This window comes from Pinus tabuliformis, chromosome 9 (assembly GCF_031772625.1).
Source record: "Pinus tabuliformis cultivar Carrire ecotype Pingquan chromosome 9, CPIR1, whole genome shotgun sequence".
In the NCBI taxonomy this organism is placed as follows: domain Eukaryota; kingdom Viridiplantae; phylum Streptophyta; class Pinopsida; order Pinales; family Pinaceae; genus Pinus; species Pinus tabuliformis.
The window spans coordinates 795,933,272-795,956,690 of record NC_142307.1 but is presented as its reverse complement, the minus strand read 5'-3'; the positions used below and the strand labels follow the sequence as shown (position 1 = coordinate 795,956,690).

At 36.6% G+C, this 23,419-nt stretch overlaps 1 protein-coding gene across 1 annotated transcript; it reads right to left on the bottom strand.

Moving 5' to 3' along the window:
* Positions 1 to 13,690: 13,690 nt before the first annotated feature.
* LOC149151146 (uncharacterized) lies at positions 13,691 to 14,938 on the bottom strand. The gene has a single exon (XM_089443074.1). It carries the CDS (start codon positions 14,936 to 14,938, stop codon positions 13,691 to 13,693), a length of 1,248 nt encoding a protein of 415 aa, XP_089299200.1.
* Between the last annotated feature and the right edge of the window lie 8,481 nt (positions 14,939 to 23,419).

The window sequence follows — 23,419 nt, the reverse complement described above, 5'->3', positions numbered from 1 at the left end:
TCTTTAGCTGCGTTTTCATCCCTTATCTCTTTATTGGATTTCCTGCCTACTTTTCTAGGGGGGTCGGTTGAGGTGTTGTTTTCCTTTGACTTGTTCCTTGTGAGTATTCTTTCTATTGTTGGGGGAGGAGAGGATGGAGGGGGGGAGTCGGGTGTTACCAAGGGAACTCTCGGGGACGGCGGAGGGGAGGGGGGGTCTTCTGCAGACAGGGTTTCGAAAGGGTTGGAAGACGAGGGGAAGGAAGGGCCGGATCCTGAGGGTTGAGAGGGGTTTGCTGAGAGAGTTTTGGATATATTCCCTTGTGAAGGGTTTGATTTTTTCTTCTTGACTGTTTCCCATGTTTCTTCTGGAGCTTCAGTGTTAGTTTCAGATGCATTTAACTTAGATTTATTACATCTGTTAGCAAAATGCCCGTATTCATGACATACCTTACACTTGAAGGGTAGTTGCTCGTAGTCCACTTGCTGTATGTGTGTCCACTGATCGACTTTGAGTTTGATTGCTTCTGGCAGTCCCTTCCCCAGGTCAACTTCTACACATATCCTCACACAGGCGTGCATATTCTCCTTTGGTTCCGATCTGTCAATATATTTCCCCACAGCATTTCCTATTGCTCTCACTGATTCGTCTCCCCAACAATGGAGCGGCAGGTGCGGGAGGCGAACCCAGACAGGCACCACATTGGGAACATCCATCTCGGGGTCGAAGTCGGGGGTCCATCTGTTCAGGTATAATCCTCTGGTGTCCATAAAATAGGGCCCATTTCTGAATATCAGATTTCGGTCTTCCGTTGATTCAAATAGAAATGTGAAGAAACCCCTCCCACAGAACCTTATTGCTATCTTCCCTTGGACTATCGAGTTCCAGTTCCTTTCAACCCACCGTTGGACTGTGCGTGGAGATGGCCATAATCCGGTGAACTGGCCTACCAATCCACGTTCTGCTAATGCCACAGCTGCTCTTCTCGGGAGTGCTGGAGGGAGTGATACTTCCGGGATCTCATCCAGCTTTTTGATGAATCTTGAGGCTGTAGGTCTGATTCTGTCCGAAGAGTTCTCTGGAATAAGAGAGGCAAAGGATTTTTCCAGTTCATCTTGTTCCTGATCAGGGGGATCCAGTGGAGGCATGATTGCAGCACCACCACCTCTCCAACAGAGGCTGAGGATGGAGAGAGGCCTAGCAGCAGCGCTGCCAGGCGCTGTCGCTCACAGGAGTCAGGTCCAAAACGAGGCAGAGGCCTCGTAGAGGGCAGAGAGAGCAGGAGGCTCGGGGAAGGGAGGGGCAGGAGGCCCAGGGGGAAAGGGGAAAGCGAATCCTAGCAGCCACGCTGCCAGGCGCAGGCTCACAGAGCGGCTAGGTCAGAGAGCAGCCATGGGCGAGGAAGCTCCAAGCGCGCGAGTCCCATCCCAAGTGATTGATAATATTACATGTTAGTAAATCTAGTAAAAAAATTAATCCTATGTACTTTTACATGAGGTTTACAAGGGGAAGTTACAAGTGGTATCAAAATCAAGGTTGTGGCACTGACAGTTTTTGGGTTTTATAAGAACAAGGAATAAATGCATCACACTAATGAAAATTACATCATAATGTATGCAGTGTAATACATTTGATATGAGATGCATGCTAGTGTTAATAACCACATTAAATAATGATAAGTGTTAATGCTTGATTTAAATAATAATTATGCTCATGTTATTTAAGCCTTTATGTGGATAAAATATAATAAGAAATTTCATTGCATTATTTGTAGCTAAATCATGAACAATTTTGAATACTCACACTATAATTAGTGATAGTGTGGATTAACTACCAACCTTTGCATGCATACTCTTATGGTAGTGTTTACTGGTGTATTTAAAGAAAATTGATTAGAGTTATAATGTAGTTCTTATAAGAAAAGAATAATTGGATGTATTGTTTTGTGTGATAGTGAAGGAATGTAGAAAGGTGGAGGTTTTCCTTGAAGAGGACAATGGAATGTTTTAAAAGACATTGAAAGAACCCTTTTGCGTGTTGAAGATAAAATATGAGTCAAGTTGTAGTTATTGACTGCAATGACTAATTGTCAATTGAGTCTGGTCATGTATTTTGATTGAGTTATGATGGTTGGTAGCATTGATTATTTAGTACAATGCATTATCTTCCATGAATTAGTATTGCACGAAATCATTATTGGTAATTGCAATGTTAATATATTGTAGGTCATAAGTTGACACATTGTATTAGAATATGCATAGTTTAATTATTAACTGAAGATTATTGTTAAACAATGTGACGATGGTAGATTATTCTAATGGTGACAATAAGCAATTTGAATTTGGTTATGATTGGTTTTTAAATTGCTACCATAATTGTTATTTACAGTGAAGTACTAATGGTGAATTAGTTCTCTTATTTGAGTAAAACCTTTGTATAAGGCTTTTATGCATATGAAGGATAACTATGATGGCTACAAAAGTGGACATTTGTTTAATAATGTATGCAATGTATAGTTTTAATTTTGTGAGTGTTACATAGAGCTTATCATGATAACAATAGTGTCTTTAAAGTGATTAATTTAATAGATAGAAATGCATTGTTATGTCAATAATAAAAGATGAAATGGAAAAAGGTTTTGGCCTTGCATATGAGCATACATCAAGTGATAATTGGTAGGATGAGGTAAGCTAAGATTATTCAATAGAAATAATAATAATAATATGTTGTTTTATTGAGGTAAACTACATTTAAAAAAAATTAAATTATAACAAATTGAATTGGATATATAAATACTTATTACTAAAATATCTAACCTTTTGATTCCAATTCAAATCTCTTGAGGTGAAAACCTCTTTTTTGAGTGAAAAATTGAGGAAAATTACAATATAATAAATTGAATTGGATATATAAATATTTTGGTTACAAACAATTATTACTAAATTTTTTAACCTTTTAAATCCAATTCAAATCTCTTGAGGTGAAAACCTATTCTTTTAGTGTAGTTTTGTTTTACAATCCATCTTAACCCTGGATCTATCAAGCACCAAGAAGGATAAAATTTCTTGAGGTGCAAACCTCTTTCTTGAATGCAAAGCTTGAGGAAAGGTTTGCACCTCAAGATATTTGATTGCTCTTGGCACTTGATAGATCTAGGTTATATATGGATCTAGGCTAGTTACTATATACACATACCGTATCTAGCTTGGATCCATCTCTCCCTCCCCCTCCAAATCCATCTCTCTCCCCCTTCATCTCTCCTTATCACTCTCAATTCCTCTCTATTTTCCTTCCTCTCTCTCCTTTTCTCTCCCGCCTCCTTCTCTCTCTCTCTTCCCATCACTCACTAAAATTTAAATTACTGAGGTAATCATAAACTTCAAAAGATGAGTTACTATTTAATAGCCTTACCTCAACTACTTCCCCTAACTCTCCATGATATGTTGGAGGTTGAATCTTCTTGAATCCCCCTTGCAGTTTTATTTATGTTTTCTTCCCCATATTCTTATGTAGTTTGGATGAGTTATGCTACTATAAATTTTTAAATTTTCCATCTCTACTCTCGTATACACCATCAAGATTCTTTTATTTTGAGGTTCCTCCTATGCTTTCCTCTTTCACTATCAGTTCCATAGTTTTCGGATTCGATCTATTAATTAGATTCTTAATAAGTCTTTCCTATTTAGCACTGGACTTAAGTAACTTCTTCTTTTCTACATGAAGCCTTATTAACTCTATTCTCATATCTATAACCATATTTAGTACTTCCATGATCTCTTAAATTTTCCCAGATCCTTTCTTTGCCTATGTGTGTCTCTTTAGGTGGATCTAACAACACTTATTCTATTATTTAATTTCTCTATGTGAAATAAAGCATTTATTTTGTTAAACAAAAATCATGATTGAGCTCATAGGAACCTATTGCGTTGATACCATTTGTAACATGCCTTAAAATTTACCCATGTAAATTCAATTAAACATTTAGAATATATTGTTAGGTCCCTATAATACTAGTGATTCCCCCATTACTATTGTCATTGTAGCCCTTATTGTTATTATTGTGCCCCTATTGTCCCCATATTATTATTAGTGTTCCCCATAGAAACCCACTATTTTTATTGGTGTGCCCTTATGTTATTACTCTTATGTTACTTTTATGTTGGCTTGATTATATTGTGACCCCTTAGACTACTATATATAGAAGAGAGGTTTATTTATTTGTATCATCCAAGAATTGTTCATTTGTGTAATGTAAAGGAGGTTGCCCCCTCAAATAGGCTGAATTATAAGGCGTTGATCTATATTTTATATCTTTTTGTGAGATGGTTCCATAACATTTGGTATGAGAGCTTTGGATTTTAGGGTTTTACTGCTCCAAACAGGCCATCGTGGCATTTTCACAATAACTTTTTTTTATGCAACATTTCAAGAGCTCAAAAAAACCCATTTGAGCCGAGATCATTATAAATTTCGAGTTTGAATTTTAGAGCTTGTCTCGCCATATTTTTGAGGATATGATATGAGGAAGTTAGGGTTTTTGCAAACTCCCGAATTACATTCCAAACAGGTGACTTGGGGAAACCCATCATAAATTTTCTTTTGAGCATTAGATTAAAATTTCATAAGAAGTTTCAGAAATAGGATGACCTGTAGTATTCTGTATATCAGTTTCAGGTACTAAGGTCAAAACAATGACACATGGCACTTCGTACAAGTTTGCTCTACTGAACTAGTCTAAAATTAGGTCACCGTGGGAGATTTGGCATAACTCTTCCTTGGAGAATACAATTTTGATGAGACTTGTGGGGGTCAAAAGAGGACTGAAAGGGATACTACAAGACGTGATTTTAGGTATTAGAGATCCGCAGTTACAAAGATACAACAGATTCAATATCGAGCTCTTACAAAGTGAAAAAAGGTGTAGTTTTTTATCAAATTTTTCATAAGTTTGGTTTGAAAAATTAGTTTGAAGGAATTCAAAGGGAATAGTGAAGAATTACTAAAATTAATTGATGCACCGAAGAAAGAAAATGGAAACACCTAGTAAGCAACCTGAAAGCACTAGCATGACTCATGAAGAAGAGGAAGAAATGCAACATGATATATCAAAATTACAAGACCAAGTACAACAAATTTCACTCTCAAAAAAGGTAACTGAAGCCAAGATGAATGGGGTGGAAGCTAATATGAATGGTGTGCAAATTAAGAGGGATGGCATGGAAGCTAAGATGGATGGCATGGAAGCTAATATGAATGGCATGGATGATAAGATGAATGGCATGGATGCTAAGATGGAAGAATTGAACATAAATTTGAATAAGTTGCTACAAGAAATGGTTAGTAATGGTGAAAGGATAGTAAAGGAAACTCATGATGAGAACAAAAGAAATGTTAATCATGATTTCATAGACTCTAATGTTGTATTGAAGACCCACCATGTTCCAAAAATCAATATGAAGAAGTTTGATGGCAAGGATCTCGGAACATGGATACTACAAATGGAGCAATTTTTCGATCTCCATATTGTGAAAAACACACAAAAGGTACACATTGCAACTTTATATTTGGAACAAAATCACTTTGTATGGCATCGATGGCTTTGCTCTCGTAAAAAAATTGTCACTTGGGCAATTTTTACGGAAGAAAGGATAGCACATTATGAGGATACAAAAATAAACGCCTTTTTTAGTGAATTGATAAATCTCAAACAAAAGGGTTCAATGATGGAGCACATTGAGGACTTCCAAAAATTGAACATAAGGGTAAAATATATTCCAGAGGAGCATAGGATTGATGTGTTCATAGGGACTTTAAAGGATAATATCCAACATGAGGTTCACCTTTGGGAACTTGATTCATTGGAGAAGGCATTCAAGTTAGCAAGAAAAATGGAAAGGAAAATATGGCAAACCAGGAAACCTATCACTCAAAACTATAAATATGGAAGTGTTTTTGTCCCTAGCCTTCCACAACCTACAAGGTTGACACCACAACAATTGGAAGAAAAAAGAGCAAAAGGGTTGTGTTATAGTTGTGATAGCAAATACATTGAAGGTCATAAATGTGCTGAGAAGAAATTATTCTACATAGATTGTGAAGAGGAGGAAGAAAAGGAACAAGAAATTTGAAAAGAAGAGGATATATGTAAGGAACAAACCCTAGATAAAGAAGAAATGAATTCGACCATATCTTGTAATGCATTGGCTGGAATTACCACTCCTCAAACTATCAAGAAAGAAGGACATATCAAGAAGAAAAAGGTAATAGTGTTGATTGATTTGGGAAGTACCCATAATTTTATTCATTGTAAGATAGCGAAAGAATTGAATTTCTTCCTATATCCATCACCATAGTTTCAAGTGATGGTTGCAAAGGGAGGAACCATAAATTTATCTGGAAAGTGCCATAACATCAAGCTATTCACGGGAGAATATGTATTGAATAGCTCGATGCTTTCCATTCCAATGGGTGGTGCTGATGTTGTACTAAGAGTACAATGGCTACAATCATTGGGTACAATAGCTTTTAAGTTTCAAGAACTTTTCAAGAAATTTTGTGCGGAAGGAAGGAAGTTGAATTAAGGGCTATTGCAGGGAAACCAGGAAACATAATCAAATCTAACGGTATGAAAAAGCTTCTAAAGAAGGAACGACGAGGTATAATTGCACAATTATGTTCGCTAGAGGTTCCCACATTGAAATCATCTATTTCTCCAGATCTCCGAAAAGTCTTGGACAATCATTCCAAGGTATTTGAGACTCCCAAAGGCCTCCCACCTATTCGTGATCATGATCATGCTATTCATTTGATTCTAGGATGTGTTCCTCCAAACATCAGACTGTACAGATATCCCTATGCCCAAAAGAGTGAAATTGATTTTATGGTTGCAAAAATGTTAGAGGCTAGTATAATTCAACCCAGTCAAAGTTCTTTCTCTGCTCTAGTAGTATTGGTGCACAAGAAGGATGGATCATGGCGCATGTGTCCGGATTATAGGGAGCTCAACAATCTCACTATTAAAGATAAATTTCCTATTCCTGTCATTGATGAATTATTGGATGAATTGCATGGATCATATTACTTCACCAAGTTGGATCTTCATTCATGATATCATTAAATAGGAATGAAGACCAAAGACATTTCGAAAACAACATTTAGAACTCATGAGGGTCATTATGAATTTTTCGTCATGCCTTTTGGCCTTACCAGTGCACCTTCTACATTTCAAGGTTTGATGAATTCCATTTTCAAACCCTTCATTAGAAAATTTGTGTTAGTATTTTTTGATGATATACTAATCTACAACAAGTCTTAGAAGGATCATGCTCAACGTGTTGACAGGGTGCTCAAATTATTGGAGAAGAAACAATTATATTCAAAAAGCTTCAAATGTTTCTTTGGAGTACAAGAGGTTGAATATCTAGGTCATATTGTATCTCATGAAGGTGTTAAGGTAGACCCTAACGAAATTAAATCCATTAAGGAATGGAAAATCCCTACATCCACAAAGCATTTACGAGCATTTCTCGAGTTGAAAGGGTATTATCACAAGTTTTTTAAGAATTATGGCATAATAGCAGCACCTCTAACAACATTATTGAAGAGAGATGCATTTTCATGAACTCCAGAAGCAAAAAAGGCCTTTGAACATCTTAAAGAGGCAATGTGCCAAGCACCGGCCTTAGTTACGCCGGACTTCACAAAAACCTTTATTGTGGAATGTGATGCTTCAAGAAATGGAATTGGTGTTGTTTTAATGCAAGATGAAAGACCCATTTCTTTTGAAAGTCATCTAATCAAAGGAAAGTATTTACACAAAGCTATTTATGAGAAGAAAATGTTGGCAATACTACATGCACTTTAGAAATGGAGACCCTACCTAATGGGAAGACACTTCAAGGTAAAAATGGATCATGATAGTCTTAAATACCTTTTAGAACAAAGACTATCCTTTGAAGAGCAACAAAAACAGGTCACAAAGATGTTGGGTTATGACTTTGAAATCATCTACAAAAAAGGAAAGAAAAATGTTGTGGTAGATGCACTCTTAAGAAAGGACGAGGATGTGGAAGCATTGTTGTGTGTCATTTGTATTATCCAACTAGATTGGATAAACAAAGCAAGCGATGAATGGAAGAATGACGAAGAAGTGTGGGCACTCATTCAAAAGATACAACAAGATCCCATTACATCTGATACATTTAGCTGGAAAAATGATTTGTTATGGTACAAAGATCGCTTATACCTATGTAAAAATTCCCAACTCAAACAAAAGATTCTTATGGAATTGCACACTTCTCCCTTAGGAAGGCACTCAGGATTTTTAAAAACTTACCACAGGTTTAAGAATGAGTTTTTTTGGGATGGCCTTAAATTGGATATTCAAAAGTTTGTGGCAGAATGTTTGGTTTGACAACATAATAAAGTTGAAACAATTAAGACCCCAGGTCTATTACAACCTTTATCCATTGTAGGCCAACGTTGGGAGGATGCTTCAATGGATTTTATCACAGGTTTACCCAAGTCCAAAGGAAAGAGTGTCATCATGGCGGTAGTTGACAGACTTACCAAGTAAGCACACTTTTGTGCATTATCACATCCATTTAAAGCTAATACAATTTCTACTGCATTTATGGAAACAATTCAAAAGCTACATGGAAACCCAAAGATTATTGTAAGCGACAGAGATCCTATTTTCACTGGAAATTTTTGGACATAATTATTTTCTTTTCTCGGTACTTAGTTAGCTCATAACTCATCTTATCATCCTCAATCTAATGGGAAAACTAAGATAGTAAACAAATGTTTGGAAGGATATCTTCATTGCTTTGTATTTGATAAATAGACACAATGTGTCAAATGGTTGCCTCTACCTAAATGGTGGTATAACACTTCCTTCCATACTGCAGCAAAAATGACCCCATTTATGGCACTTTATGGATATCATCCACCATCCATCACATCATATTTAAGAGAAAATTCAAGGTTCAAGTAGTGGAACATCACATCGAGCATCAACAACAAGTTCTCCAACTCTTAAAGGATAACCTCACATTGGCACATAATAGAATGAAACAATGGGCAGATCAACATTGCAGCAAAAGAAGTTTTGATGTAGGTGACTGCGTATTCCTACGACTACAACCATATAAACAAATGTCCCTCGAGCAAGTTAAGAATGATAATAAATTATCACCAAAGTATTATGGTCCGTATAAGGTGTTGCGAAGGATTGGTACTATGGCATACAAATTGGAGCTTCCTGCCACTTCCTGAGTGCACCTAGTTTTCCATGTTTCATGTTTAAACAAGGTTATAGGTGACAAGCTCCTAGTTCAAACAATATTGCAAGAACTTGACGAAGAAGGAAAAATCATATTGGAACCAAAATCGATCACAAAAACAAGAACTCGAAAACTACGAAATTGATCAATTTAGGAGTATCTCATCAAGTGGAAGAACTTATTTTCTGAAGATTCCACATGGGAGGATGAGAATTTTATACAAAAGCATCCAGAACTACTCAAGCGTCGAAGACAATGATTTTCGGAAGGAGAGGGGCATGTTAGGTCCCTATAATACTAGTGATTTCCCCATTACTATTGTCATTGCAGCCCTTATTGTTATTATTGTGCCCCTATTGTCCCCATATTGTTATTAATGTGCCCCATAGAAACCCACTATTGTTATTATTGTGCCCTTATGTTATTACTGTTATGCCTGCTTGATTATATTGTGACCCCTTAGACTCCTATATATAGAAAGGAGGTTTAGGCATTTCTATCATCCAAGAATTGTTCATTTCTGTAATGTAAAGGTGGTTTCCCCCTCAAAGAGGCTGAATTCTAAGGTGTGGATCTATCTTTTCTATCTTTTTGTGAGCTAGTTTCGTAACATAGACACCCAAGATATATATATATATATATATATATATATATATATATATATATATATATATATATATATATATATTAATTTATATTATCCTTTATTATTCAATCATATCATCCTTTATTATTAATATTCTCATCCATCTCTCTATAAACATAATAAGGATCATTCGTACTTACTATCACAGGTTCATTGTTCATATTAGGAAACATTTTTTACTATCCCTTTTAAAGGATTAATACACTTCAAGCTTATTTAATTAGCCATGGTACTTGTACCTAATCTTATTTTATTTTCATATATCCTTTCTATAGGAAAGAGTTTTCTTGTTGAGTTGGAAGAGGAATAAGACATTACCATATTTTTTTCCTACATAGCTAGCTAGTTTCAAAGTCATGTTTTAATTAAGTTCTTGATTAAGCAGCAACTAGTATACACTATGCTATAGGAATTTGCTCTTATGGGAACTTTATATTACATTGGTATTTTTTCTATATTGAATTTGGTTGGTTACCAAGGGAATCCTTGATGGCTCATTCTTCATGTGGCAGAGGCCACATGGCATAGAAACGTTGAGGAAACCCATCCCCAGTCATTTGGGGGAAGTATGTTGAAAATTTAGATTTATTTTGTGAATCTGACAACAACATTTTGTTACCTAATAGTTAGAGTATGTACTCTCCTCTCCCTCCTCTATCACCTCCTTCATTTTCACACCTATTTCTTGCAAATGAAGCTCTACAAATTTGGGGAAATTCATGATACCGAGGTTTTCCTTTATGCCTGAACATGCAACTGTGGTAATTTTTTGTCAGAAAATACGGTTCTTCTCTAAATTTTATGCTAGTTGCTATAGATAGTGACAAGCTCTTGAATTCTAGGTGATAATTAAATTTTTGGTCCTTACTCTGGTTATTTTCTTACATCAATAGTTTTATGAGAGGATTTCTCCTCCAATGACTATATTTTTTTTAATATTTGGTTTACAACTTCTAAATTAGGTTAATTTAACTTATTTTTCCTTGAGTTTGTATGGATTTTCTTTTCCCCTCGTAGTCACGACATTCGTCTACGTGGTTCCAAGGTTGAAACTCAGGTATATTCATATTTTTGTTCATTGGAACCTATTAACTTTGATAACTCTCCTTAATTTTTTAGTGAAATTGGGTTACTAAATAAAAAAACATTGTTGTTCTATGAAAAAAATGAGGATTTTGTCGCGTCTACTTCTAGATAACCTTCGGTTCCTACCTTGGCACCCTTTTTTTTCAAATTATTTGGGTTTTTTCTTCTTTATGAGATATTTTTACTAATAATAATGGTGTTCTAGGTTTGTTCCACTTTGGCACTTAGAAGCTAAATAAAAAGGGTATTTTCCATGGATTTCTTCTTTTTCCTATTGACATCTTCTAGGTACTTAATTTCTTTCACAATGTTTTTGTGGAGGTCCTATTTCAGAAGATTATACTAGCTGTTAGGCCAAGCTGGTATGACTAAATTTAACCCTCTATCATGGTGAGCCTTAGAAGATTTTTGATCATTTTTGTTGAATATTACATGTAGCTGAAAGGGCTACTACCATGAGATATTTATCCTTTTTATTTTCATAAATGCATATGGTTAAACACTTTTAGATTGAAAAGCTATTTCTGAGCTTACTTATTAAGGTTTTTCTCTTAAACATTGTAGTAACTCTTTGGTTTAGTTACAACCTTAAGCAGAATATCCAAAAATCCATGTGTAGACTTTGTAAATTGTAAATATTAAATTTATGTTGTAATTTCCTTCCTCTTGTACATAAAGAGTTTTCTTTAGAATGGCTTAGAAATAATTCTTTATTCTTTATGTTTAGACATACGTGTGTTCAAAATTATTTATGATGGTTATCTCAACCTCTTTGTATCATGCAGTTTCCTGATTTTTATCTATGTGTTTATACACATATACGTGCATTATATGTGTGTGAGAGAAAGAGAGAGATATAATGTAATACTGTACTACTCCTATAATTGAAATTCACCATTTGATTCCCACAAAGCCACTAATTAAATAGACTATGACTACACACATTCCCAGGTTGCCACAACTTTTTTTTTCTTGCTACCATGTGTATGCATGCTAATATTTACATATTATTTCTACAATTCTTTTTGAGGATTAATATGCATTGCTATTGTTGTATGATAAGTTACTTTTTTAACGTATGTAAATATGTTCTAAAGTTCATTCTAATACTATTGTATTCATTTAGTTTGGTTTGTATATTAAGTCAAATAACTCTCTATATATATTAAGAGGAGTCGATGCCAAGCTCCTATTCTTGGGTTTTTTTATCAGTTTTCCTCAAGAGAGAAAATATGAGTTCTTAGGTTTTCTCAGTTTTCCTCAAGAGAAAAAATCCCATCACTTAGAGACTCTAAGGGTTCAAGAGAATAACAATAAGGTTCATCTTTTTAGTGCTTCTCCACATATATATACAAAATATTTAGTTGAACTAGTTATGTCAGAGTTAAAAAACTTTTTTATTTAGAAAATCCGTAATCACATTTCCACTTACAATCATAAGACAACCTTGAAACTCATATACTCTACACAAGATCACAAATAACCTAGGTATTTATCTGAATTTGTGAGAATACAATAGAAGTTACAACACTCCTAATCGATTAATTGTTGTCCCAACAATTCTCTTCGAGCTCCTTTTTTGTCAAGAAACAATTTTTAATTTTCGCAATTTCACCTCCTCAACCCTAGCGACTTCTTGCCTTAAATGGATGAATTATTTTTCTATACAAGTCCAATATTTATGTCCCATTTCTAAATCATCTTCATGTCAAGCAATCTTGTTCATGAAAATATATTTTACTCATGACATTTCTCTCCAATCATGATCATTCTTATGATAGAGAAAAATCAACCCCCAAATTAGAAGATTTATTTTATTTTATTGTCCATTATAAACCATAATTGTTTCTACTACTCATATGGTGGCTCTTCTTCTATTTTTTAAAATAACAAGTAAAACATCATTATTTTATTAATAATAATAAATATCTACAATCTCCTCAGAATATTCACTTTACTTTTTAGCATATTTAGAATTTTTTCATACTCATCTAAATAGAAATAATTAATTACACCAAAAATATTACCTTCTATTTATATTATCATAATATTTATTATTAATTTTCAAATCATAACTAAAATTTTATTTATAACTCATTTAAGTAATAGCTCCCCATGGGATAGGATAGAAATGGTATTTAATACCCCATTCCATGAGGGGTTACCATAAAAGTATTGTGCGTAGGGAAATTTATACATTAAAAATCCCACTACAAAATCCTCTATTCTAGTATTTCGTGTGTATTTTAAAATAACATAAATTAAAATAGTTGACTTATCTAATTGACTTTAATATTTCTCTCACACATAATTGAGTTATTTATTTTGTTTATCATTCTTATATGAGTTGTGTTTCCTATGTTTTCAATATTATAAAATATAATTTTTTAATTATTATTCTTACTTTTTTTTTTCCAATTTGTTCAATTTTTTTTCTTTCTTCAATTTAAGAAATCTATTGGAATCGCCAGATTTTTGAGGATAGTAAATACACAATCAAAAATATATTTAAATACCAAAACATCTCCACCAAAAATTCAATGATTTTTCAGGATACTAAATACACAATTAAAAATATATTTTAAATACCAAAACATCTCTACCAAAAATTCAATCCATATGCATATTTCCAGGTTGATATATCTAAAAACACAGGAGCCGGAGGAGAACAGCACTTTCACCTTCCTTTTGTCCGTCAGGCTGCCGCTTGTACGGGAAGGCAGAAAATACAGTGGTTATCGAAGATATGATGCATAACGCTACCTTCCTCAACGGTTAGCCTTCTGCTCATTTTGTTCCACAAATGGATGGCATAAGCTTCCCTCTCCAACTGAATAATCTTGGCACTTATCCACTTCACCTGTCCCTCGTCCCTGGGACTGATAAAATAACTGGCAATGTTTCCATAATACACCGGATAAAATGCAATGGGGGGCATTATTTTGAAGTCATAGTGGGTCTGATTGGCAAGACTGCTGACGACACGAGTGAGGAGGTAAGGACCGTTGTTGCCCCATATGTTACCGTTGAACGTGAGAGCGAACTCCTCCATGAATTTTAACACCAGAGGATGCCACTTATCGAATACCAAAACTGCATTATTTAGCTCAATCCACCGCCTGGTTTGAGGATCTGCGATCTGCGCTCCGATGGTGTTTTTTAGGCTCGAAAAGCTTCTGAGAAGTATCACGTCCGTGTCAATGTAGATGCCTCCGTACTTGTAAAGAACGGCGAGGCGGAGGATGTTGGACAAATTCTGGGCGAATGGGACTGCCCCGGGATCCTTTTCACCTCTCGTAATCTTTCTCAGCCATTGCTCCGCCGGGGTATTCTCGAAGAGGTAGCGAAGATCAGGCGCGGCCGCCATCACACGAAATCCTCGGTTTTTGAATGGCCGAAGAATCTGCTCCCCCGCCTCGGAGTCCATCGTGCGGGAGATGATGAGGAGGCAGCACGACGGATTCCACTTGAAGACGCTCTCTATGGATAGCCGCTCCCGATAGCTGAAGGACTCGATCTGCGATATCCAAATGTGGTAGAAGCGGAGCTCGCAGGGCTTGAAAAAGTCCTCGACTTTGGCCGAGAATTGAGCCGAGATTGAATCCGAGTGGAGGTCTTCGAATAATGGTAAGTTGTCCTGGAACCACTGGATTCTCCCCTTCCGGGTCATGTAAATGGGGGTGTACTGTAAACTCGGAACTCTTTTCACGAATTTCGATCGTGAGCTGCCAACAACGACAGGTACTTGAGGGTTATGTCCAATCTTTTCTCGAAGAGTGTTCGGTTCTGCGTTTAGCATTGTCTGGGAGGCGTTATTGTGCGTATCAAATGTGGGATTTGAGGTTAGACCGTCATTGAAAAGCACGTAGGATCGGAGTAGGAGAACAAATGGCACAAAAAGCAGCAGAAAGGAAGAAAGTAGCAAGAAGTGGGATCTCGACATCTTGTCGCTCTTTTGAGGCATGGGCAGCTGCAGAGCCAATGCGAATTATGGCGTATATGTTGTTTGCTCTTTCCCAAGATTCTGACTAATAACTGCCAACCAGCCACCGCGGACGACTTTGGCTTTTTAGGGTCCTCGCCATTCTTTCTCACGTTGTGGATATCTCTGGTTATTGTCACGTTGTACATGCAGCTACATGAGATACTTTCAAGTCGTTACCAAGTTCGGCCATTCGATGTAATAATTCGGCAGGTTAACCAAAAATTCCATGTTAACCAAAAATTCCATATTAAAAAATAAAAAAGCAGTACTTTTTACGTAGATTTTTTTTAGAAAACAGTAAATTGCATGTTTGCAGTTGCTAAAAAACAGCAAAGCAAATTCCATATTAAAGTATAGGAGAGAATCGTAAGTTTACAATTTATATGAAAATATTATAGAAAATAGAAACTTCTATTTGGAAAAATGTGTAATATATGTCTTTCGCTAATATTTTTTCCATATTGAATTTACCCCGTAGAACATTTTCCATAACAAACTGAATTCGATCCCGAAGACGAATTTGGTAACTATGCTTTCAACCGTGAGCGTTCATAGTCACCTCATGGACAATGTTAGATCTACGCGACTCCATCACCTGCTCTAGTCTCAATTTTGTATTCGAAAAATATAATATTAAAAATTCGATATACTTCTAATTGCAGATTTGATTTTACAAAATTGTGATTTTGATTTATATTAAATTGATGAATGTATGGCATGCAATTGCTTATCGTGTGACGGTGTCCATACATAGACAGGAAATACATTCAAGAGGGAATGTTCATGGTTACCTAAATAAAAAACAACTACTTTAATAGAAACAAAAAGCCATGTGGCAGTATGTTTACTTAAATAAAAACAAAAGTCACATGGTAGTATGTTTAGTTGCATAATAACAAAAGTCATGTGGTAATATGTCATTACTTTTTCATATAGTTTTGTGCATAAAATAATTATAAAAAGCTATTAAAAAATGAAAATTTCTATTTTACAAGATTCTAATAACAATTAGAACTTCCACTAATTGAAAGTTTAGTGTTATACAAATAGAAAGTCACTTGTTTGAGAAGACTCAAGATCGTTAATTCCTAATGATTATGGATATATCAAAGTTTAGTGTTATACAATTAGAAAGTTACTTGTTTGAGAGGATTAAGATCTTGAATTCCTAATGATTATGGATATATCAAAGGTCTAATGTTGAGAAAAAGTGGTAACAATATGCAGACAAACCAGGTAAGTTAAATAAACATCCAGTAGAAACAAGGTCTCTGTTTTTATTTGTTTGACTAAATGTTTGTTTTTTTATTTGTTTGACTAAATGTATAGTGCTATAAATTTTCAAATAATTCAACCTCGATATTTAGGATCCATTTTGCACTCATGGATATACTGTTTAAAGACAAAGCTAGCATAATTGTTGTGCAAGTTTTAGATAGTTTCACCAAGTTCCCAATGTTGCCCCGATCCAATCAGCAAATAAGGTCTGGGAAGGGTAGATGTATATATGGTTTTGTATAAAATAAAGTGTTGTGCAAGTTTTAGATAGTTTTACCAAGTTCCCGCCCCAATCCAATTAGCAAAAAAGGTAGGGAAGGGTGGTGGTGAAGGGTGAGATGTATTTATGGTTTTGTATAAAATAATCATGTGGAATATCATCATATAAATTGGGGAAGGGTGAGATGTATTTATGGTTTTGTATAAAATAATTATGTAGAATATCATTATATAAATTGTAATTATAGAAAAAGTCATTATAAACGATTTTGCTCAAAATATAAAAACATTCGAGATTTAGTTAAAAAATCCCATGTCCACTTTCTGCTCACAATACCTATAAATTAACATCATTGTCGTGCCAGTTCAGATAGCTCTAGATAGTTTTACCAGGTTGGGGAGGAGTGAGATGCATCTATAAAATAGTATAGAATATCACCATATAATTGCTTTGTCATTATAGGAAAACTATATTTACTTTCATTGTTACATAAAAAAATAGGAAAATACACATTTTAAAAAAAGGAAAATACGGTCTATAAATTCCTGTATATGGTAATTTAAGCCTAACTTAATGCTATCTACTACTGTAAAATCTTAGGAAACCATGGCCCATATATGCGAGTTAAAGTAGCAATGCCATCGATGGGTGAAGTGCAATCAAGACATCACAATGCTCGATCAAAACTTACATAGTTCTTTTAATATGTTATGAAGTAGATGCCATTGAAGTAACCTTCTTGGGAATTTTGGGAGCTATTGAAAACCACTTTTCCAGGGCCCAAATACCTCAAACCGAGCTTTGAAACCACCATCTATGATGTGGTCTTTATGTTGATTGGCATCCCTATGCAACACTACACCCTCGAACACGACATCCACATTCACGTACTAGGACTAGCAACTTGCATCTCTTTCCAATCTGCAAACAAGATCGGGATTTAATTTCAGAGTGTTTTGGTCGTGTATCGAGGCAGAGAGGTATGGTGCACCTCCTGGTGGCTTCAACCCTCCTATGTCTCAATACAAGAGTATACTCGATTGCAAATACCGCGTGGTTCTTTCAACAAGACTACGACCCATACAAGTCCCACACTTGACCAAACACAAAACTGGTACATACACAAGAAGTCAATGCATTTTCGGTGGATGCTGGAAAGTAGAAGTGATCATATGTTTGTGTTGGTGGTTGCATGTATGCAACACACCCTGGCATTATCCAATGACCCACACAATGCCATGTTGGCCTGGGCATACCCATGTATTTGGATTCTCACACACATTCACAAATTTTAACAAATCAATTTCTTTACAATTCAATTATATGGTGGCCTTTGTGGGCCGTTAGGGTGAGATGCATTTATGGTTTTGCATAAAATAAAAGAACCTTATTTAGAGAACCCAATATGGATGAGGAACGCAAATTTCCGTTAGTTTAGTAAATAAGAGTAGATAGGTATGTATATTATGAAGAGTAGGAATCTCAGAGAGTAGTAGGAATTCCTGGGGATAGAGTCATTATGCACCTGAGATTTCTTTGTCATTATAATAACGGATATGCTTCTCCTACATCCATCAAGCGTAGAATTATTTTAAAATGTTATAAAGCAGGTGTGATTAAAGTACCTGATATTTCAGTGAAATTAGGGAGTGGGTACGAAAGGGAGTGCATTTCTCAATACACCACTAGAAAAATCTGAAGTTAAACCCTCGAATTTGTTTAGAGATGAGAGAGAAATGCAAATTGCTAATCCAAGGACGCTAACTTGGACATCGGTGTAGTTGTTGCATAGGTCTGGCCGTCAATGTAAAGGCCATATCATAGAACATTGTGTTGGGTATTTTTACATGGAGAAAATACCAAAACCAAACAAACATTAACATCACAGAGGCAATGCTCTGTTTCCACTGTTCCAGGATCTTTCCACAGGGAACCTCTTAAAAGCAAATGTACTCATAACAGAGTATTACACAGTCACAACACATTTCTATTAATTTAAAACTGAAAGACTGATACAAATTCCATCCTCTGTGCAAGGAGGGATTCAAAAATAAAACTCTGCTGCTCTCACAGATTTTCCATTGCTGTGGATATTACAAAAATTGTCTTCTGTTCTTCAATGGCTAAAAGCAAAACATTACAGCCCCTGTATCTCTTTGGAAATCTTGCACTGCTGTGCATCCAAAAAAAAAATTACACATACTGCTGTGCGCAGTCACTCCACTCACAACAAAAAAAACTTACTTGACATCGTGCGCATGCACCATATATCAAAACTACAAAAAAAAACTTCATAGGCAGACACCGTGCGTAGCCTCAATGCACACACTAAACTACATAAAAAAAACTTCAAGACAATTACCACACGCCGGCTTGCATAGCGATATATAACAAAACATGTATATAAATAACGTGGCCCATAACCATATTAAATGGCCTCACTAAATTCTACGTATGCCCATTACCTTATTAAAGATATGCCCATAACTATTTAAAGCGGGCCGCCACCTAAATCCACGTAAAACCCATAAAAAACATTAACTTTTCCTTCCACGGCGGTCAACAAGAAATCTTTCACTCCACGTAAATTCTTGATTTGACGCGGGCCGGTGCCACGTGTCGCCACCACAGTGCATCGGGCCCAGTCGATAAAGTCTGCGTAGCTTCTCGGAGATCTGAGCCTGCAGACCCGATCCAACACAATTCGCACACCACTCTTCCGCAAACCACACGACTTTTACCGTCCGGGGAAAGTGGTTTTTCGGTGCTCGTACATGGGACGCGTGGCGGCAAGTGAATGTGTTCGGAGCCCCTCCGGCGGATACAGCCTTTTGCCAAAGGCGGTGCGAACAAGAGGGTGGTTTCGTTCTGGCGGTTTCGGGTGCAGCGTGCTGGCTGAGTTGGCTGCCCACGTCTGCCTGCCGCTGTGCAGTTGGAATTAATATTCCAACACTCCCCTTTAATTTCAACTGCTGGGCATTCAATCTTACCTAAACATCATCCTCACATAGAGGGATTCACCAACTGCTTCTGATGCAGTTCACAAACAAACAAAGTTGTCTTCCTCTTAATAGAGGGATTCACCTGAAACTGTGCTTAAAAGCACCTGCCTCATGACAGAGGGATTCACCATGTGACTGTGCTTAAGAGCACCTTCCTCTTGACAGAGGGGTTCACCATCACAATGTGCTGAAGAGCACCTTCCTCATGATAGAGGGATTCACCTGTTATAAAAACATCTTCCTCTTAACAGAGGGATTTACCAAACAATGCTAAAGAGCATCTTCTTTACTGTGTCTACCCCACACTCTTGTGTCTACACTTGCACTGCTTGTGCACTTTTCAAAGACAAAATACTCTGTCTTTTCTGAAGCAATTACACTGTCCCAGCTTACAAATTTACACTGCTGTGTGTAAACATTTCTTACACTCACTGTTGTTGCATATGTTGCATTTCAATTCAATGAACAACAAATTCATTACATTTACCTTTACTGCTGTAAGGAAAATTTCTTTTGCATGTGCTGCTGTCCATTACATCTCATTTCTTCAACAAAACTTTAATGTTGCTGCATCTTTCTTGTTTGCATTGCTGTGTGCTTCTCCTTCTTCATGATGGGAAAACTTTTCTTCAAGCTGCTGTTGTCCATACACTTGCTGTTGTGTTGCTGCTGCAATTTGCACTACTGTGTGCACATACACTTGGCACTTCATTCTCCACGAGAAAAAATTAACACGGGCTGCTCCCTTTCATGCACCCTTGCTTCACACAATCTTCAGCTTCATTCATTTTTTTACACAATGCACTGCTGTGCAATCCCTTTCAATTTTCTGCTGCCACACACATTCTCATTCACTCCATGTGCATTTAAAAATCTGCTGTGAGTATATTCTCTCACATTTCATAGAAGGAAACTACCTTCCATTGCTATGCATTTCAATGCATGTGTTCCAAAAAAAATTTCCAAACTGCTGTTTTGTGTTTTATCTTCCCACTGCTGTGAGGGTCTCCATGCTTTGCATACTTTTCTTCTTGCGCTGCTACTCTTTACATTTGAGCGCTGTCATCTTTTCTTCTTTATGCATTCTTGTGCATATTGCATAAACACAAAGCAAAAACATTGCTCATTTCATCACCGCTGCATGTTACCTTTCAGAGGGATTAACAAAGATTTCATTTGCAACTGCTGCGTTGCAATACATCCTCCATCAACAAATGACTGTTAATACAGTTCAGCGAAAATAATTTACAAGCTCCCCTTTAATGTGTGCTTGTCTTCTTTTAGCAGACTCTTCTCAAAACAAATTTAGATCCACTGGGGAGTTCAAGGGGTTTTCATATTGCCTTTCCTTCCTTCTCCATACTTGTGTAACTTTCTTCTTTTGCATGGGTCTAGCTTGTGTAAGAGCCCATGTTAAGTTACAATCTCGTGCCATATGCCCAATGTTATGACACTTGAAACATTCTACATTATTCATGAATAAAAATTCATGATTTCTTCTTGTGAAATTATTTCTTGGAGATTGTCGGGGACCACAACATCTATCTCCATGAAATGCTCTACAGTCTTTTTCCATATGACCAAAGTTTGAACAAGCATAACAATAACCATAAAATGAACTTTGGTACTTGGGAGATGGAGGTTTTCTTGATGCACTTCTGAAACCTTGCTGCCTTGAGATCCTTTGTTGATGACCATTGCATCTTGCCTCTTTGACATCAGCTACATTTCTTCTTGGAGCTGGTTTTCTACTTGGAGCAGGATCTCTTCTATTGCAACCTTCATTTTTCTCCTTGCCTTTGCTGGAACTAGGAGCTTCACCATCTCTTTCTGGCTTCTTCACATCTCCTTTGCTTAAAGTATCATCATGCTTGTTTGAGGGTTCACCTACATACCCAAGACCTGATTTATCAGATGGAGATCTATGATAGCTAAGCATGTCATCCAAAGCTTGAGAGCTCTTCATGATCTTGTTCATCCCTTCAACCTTCTTCCTGAGGAGGACAATCTCTTCTTCTAACTTTTCACATTCATTACTTTTCTTTGCTAGTTGTCCCTCAGTTTCTTCCTTGCTACGAGTAGCTTCAGCTGCTACTACTTTGAAGGAGATAACATCAGTCTTCATTTTGGAGATTTCTTCATCTTTTGCTTGACTGCTCTTCATTTTCTTTTCAGCTCCTTGTGCCTGCTTCCTGGCTTCTTCTAGTTCGGACTTAAGGGAGGAGACCTCTTCCTTGTACTGTCCAATCTCTTCCACAAGCTTATTCACTCTCATGTGTCTTTGTTCAAGTTGACTTGTCAAAGCATCTTCCTGCTTCTTTGCTTCATTCAGCTGATTTGTCATGGATATGACTTCTTCATGATGTTTCTTCTTGCATTGGTCAAGCTCCTTCTTGAGCTTCGCAAGCTCTTCATCCCTTTCTTTTACTTGAAGCTTAATGAGGTCAACCTTCTCATTCTCAGCTTCTATGATGGGTTCATGACTTTCTTCTTGACTCATTTTCATGGTCAGCGCTCCCTTTGCATGAAGGTCATGCAGTCTGTCCCATATATCCTTTGCTGATGTGTATTTTCCTAGATTCCTTTTCACAGAATCAGGCAGCCCATCCAAGATTAGTTTTGCTGCTTGTGCATCATACTCCATGGATTCTTTATCCATCTTGCTATCATCAATCACTGACTCCCAGACTTCAATGCCCTCAGACATTAGGAAAGCCCTCATCATTATTTCCCATACATCAAAGTTTCCATCAAACTTTGGAACCTCAAATACAATGCTTTCAAATAGATTCCCTTCTAGTTTAGTAGAGGAGGGAGACACATTTTTAACAGCCCTGGAGGCTTTCTTCTTTGACCTTGCCATTCTTATCTAGGCTTTAAATACTTGACTGTGTTTTCTTTTAAATCACTGACTGTTCTTTTAACAATAACTTAAAAACTTGAGAAATACCTGAATCCTTTTAGCTGAGGCTTCACACTGCTGGAACTGCTGCTGCAACCAGACCTTCCTTCAGCTTCTTTGAGTCTTCAAAGAGCCTGGACTTGCTCTGATACCACTGTTGGGTATTTTTACATGGAGAAAATACCAAAACCAAACAAACATTAACATCACAGAGGCAATGCTCTGTTTCCACTGTTCCAGGATCTTTCCACAGGGAACCTCTTAAAAGCAAATGTACTCATAACAGAGTATTACACAGTCACAACACATTTCTATTAATTTAAAACTGAAAGACTGATACAAATTCCATCCTCTGTGCAAGGAGGGATTCAAAAATAAAACTCTGCTGCTCTCACAGATTTTCCATTGCTGTGGATATTACAAAAATTGTCTTCTGTTCTTCAATGGCTAAAAGCAAAACATTACAGCCCCTGTATCTCTTTGGAAATCTTGCACTGCTGTGCATCCAAAAAAAAAATTACACATACTGCTGTGCGCAGTCACTCCACTCACAACAAAAAAAACTTACTTGACATCGTGCGCATGCACCATATATCAAAACTACAAAAAAAAACTTCATAGGCAGACACCGTGCGTAGCCTCAATGCACACACTAAACTACATAAAAAAAACTTCAAGACAATTACCACACGCCGGCTTGCATAGCGATATATAACAAAACATGTATATAAATAACGTGGCCCATAACCATATTAAATGGCCTCACTAAATTCTACGTATGCCCATTACCTTATTAAAGATATGCCCATAACTATTTAAAGCGGGCCGCCACCTAAATCCACGTAAAACCCATAAAAAACATTAACTTTTCCTTCCACGGCGGTCAACAAGAAATCTTTCACTCCACGCAAATTCTTGATTTGACGCGGGCCGGTGCCACGTGTCGCCACCACATTCGTCGGGCCCGGTCATTAAACTCCGCGCAGCTTCGCGGAGATCTGAGCCTGCAGACCCGATCCAACACAATTCGCACACCA

What these genes read in the sequence shown, in the direction of transcription:
- LOC149151146 (XM_089443074.1), bottom strand. Translation starts at nt 14,938, where the DNA reads ATGTCGAGATCCCACTTCTTGCTACTTTCTTCCTTTCTGCTGCTTTTT.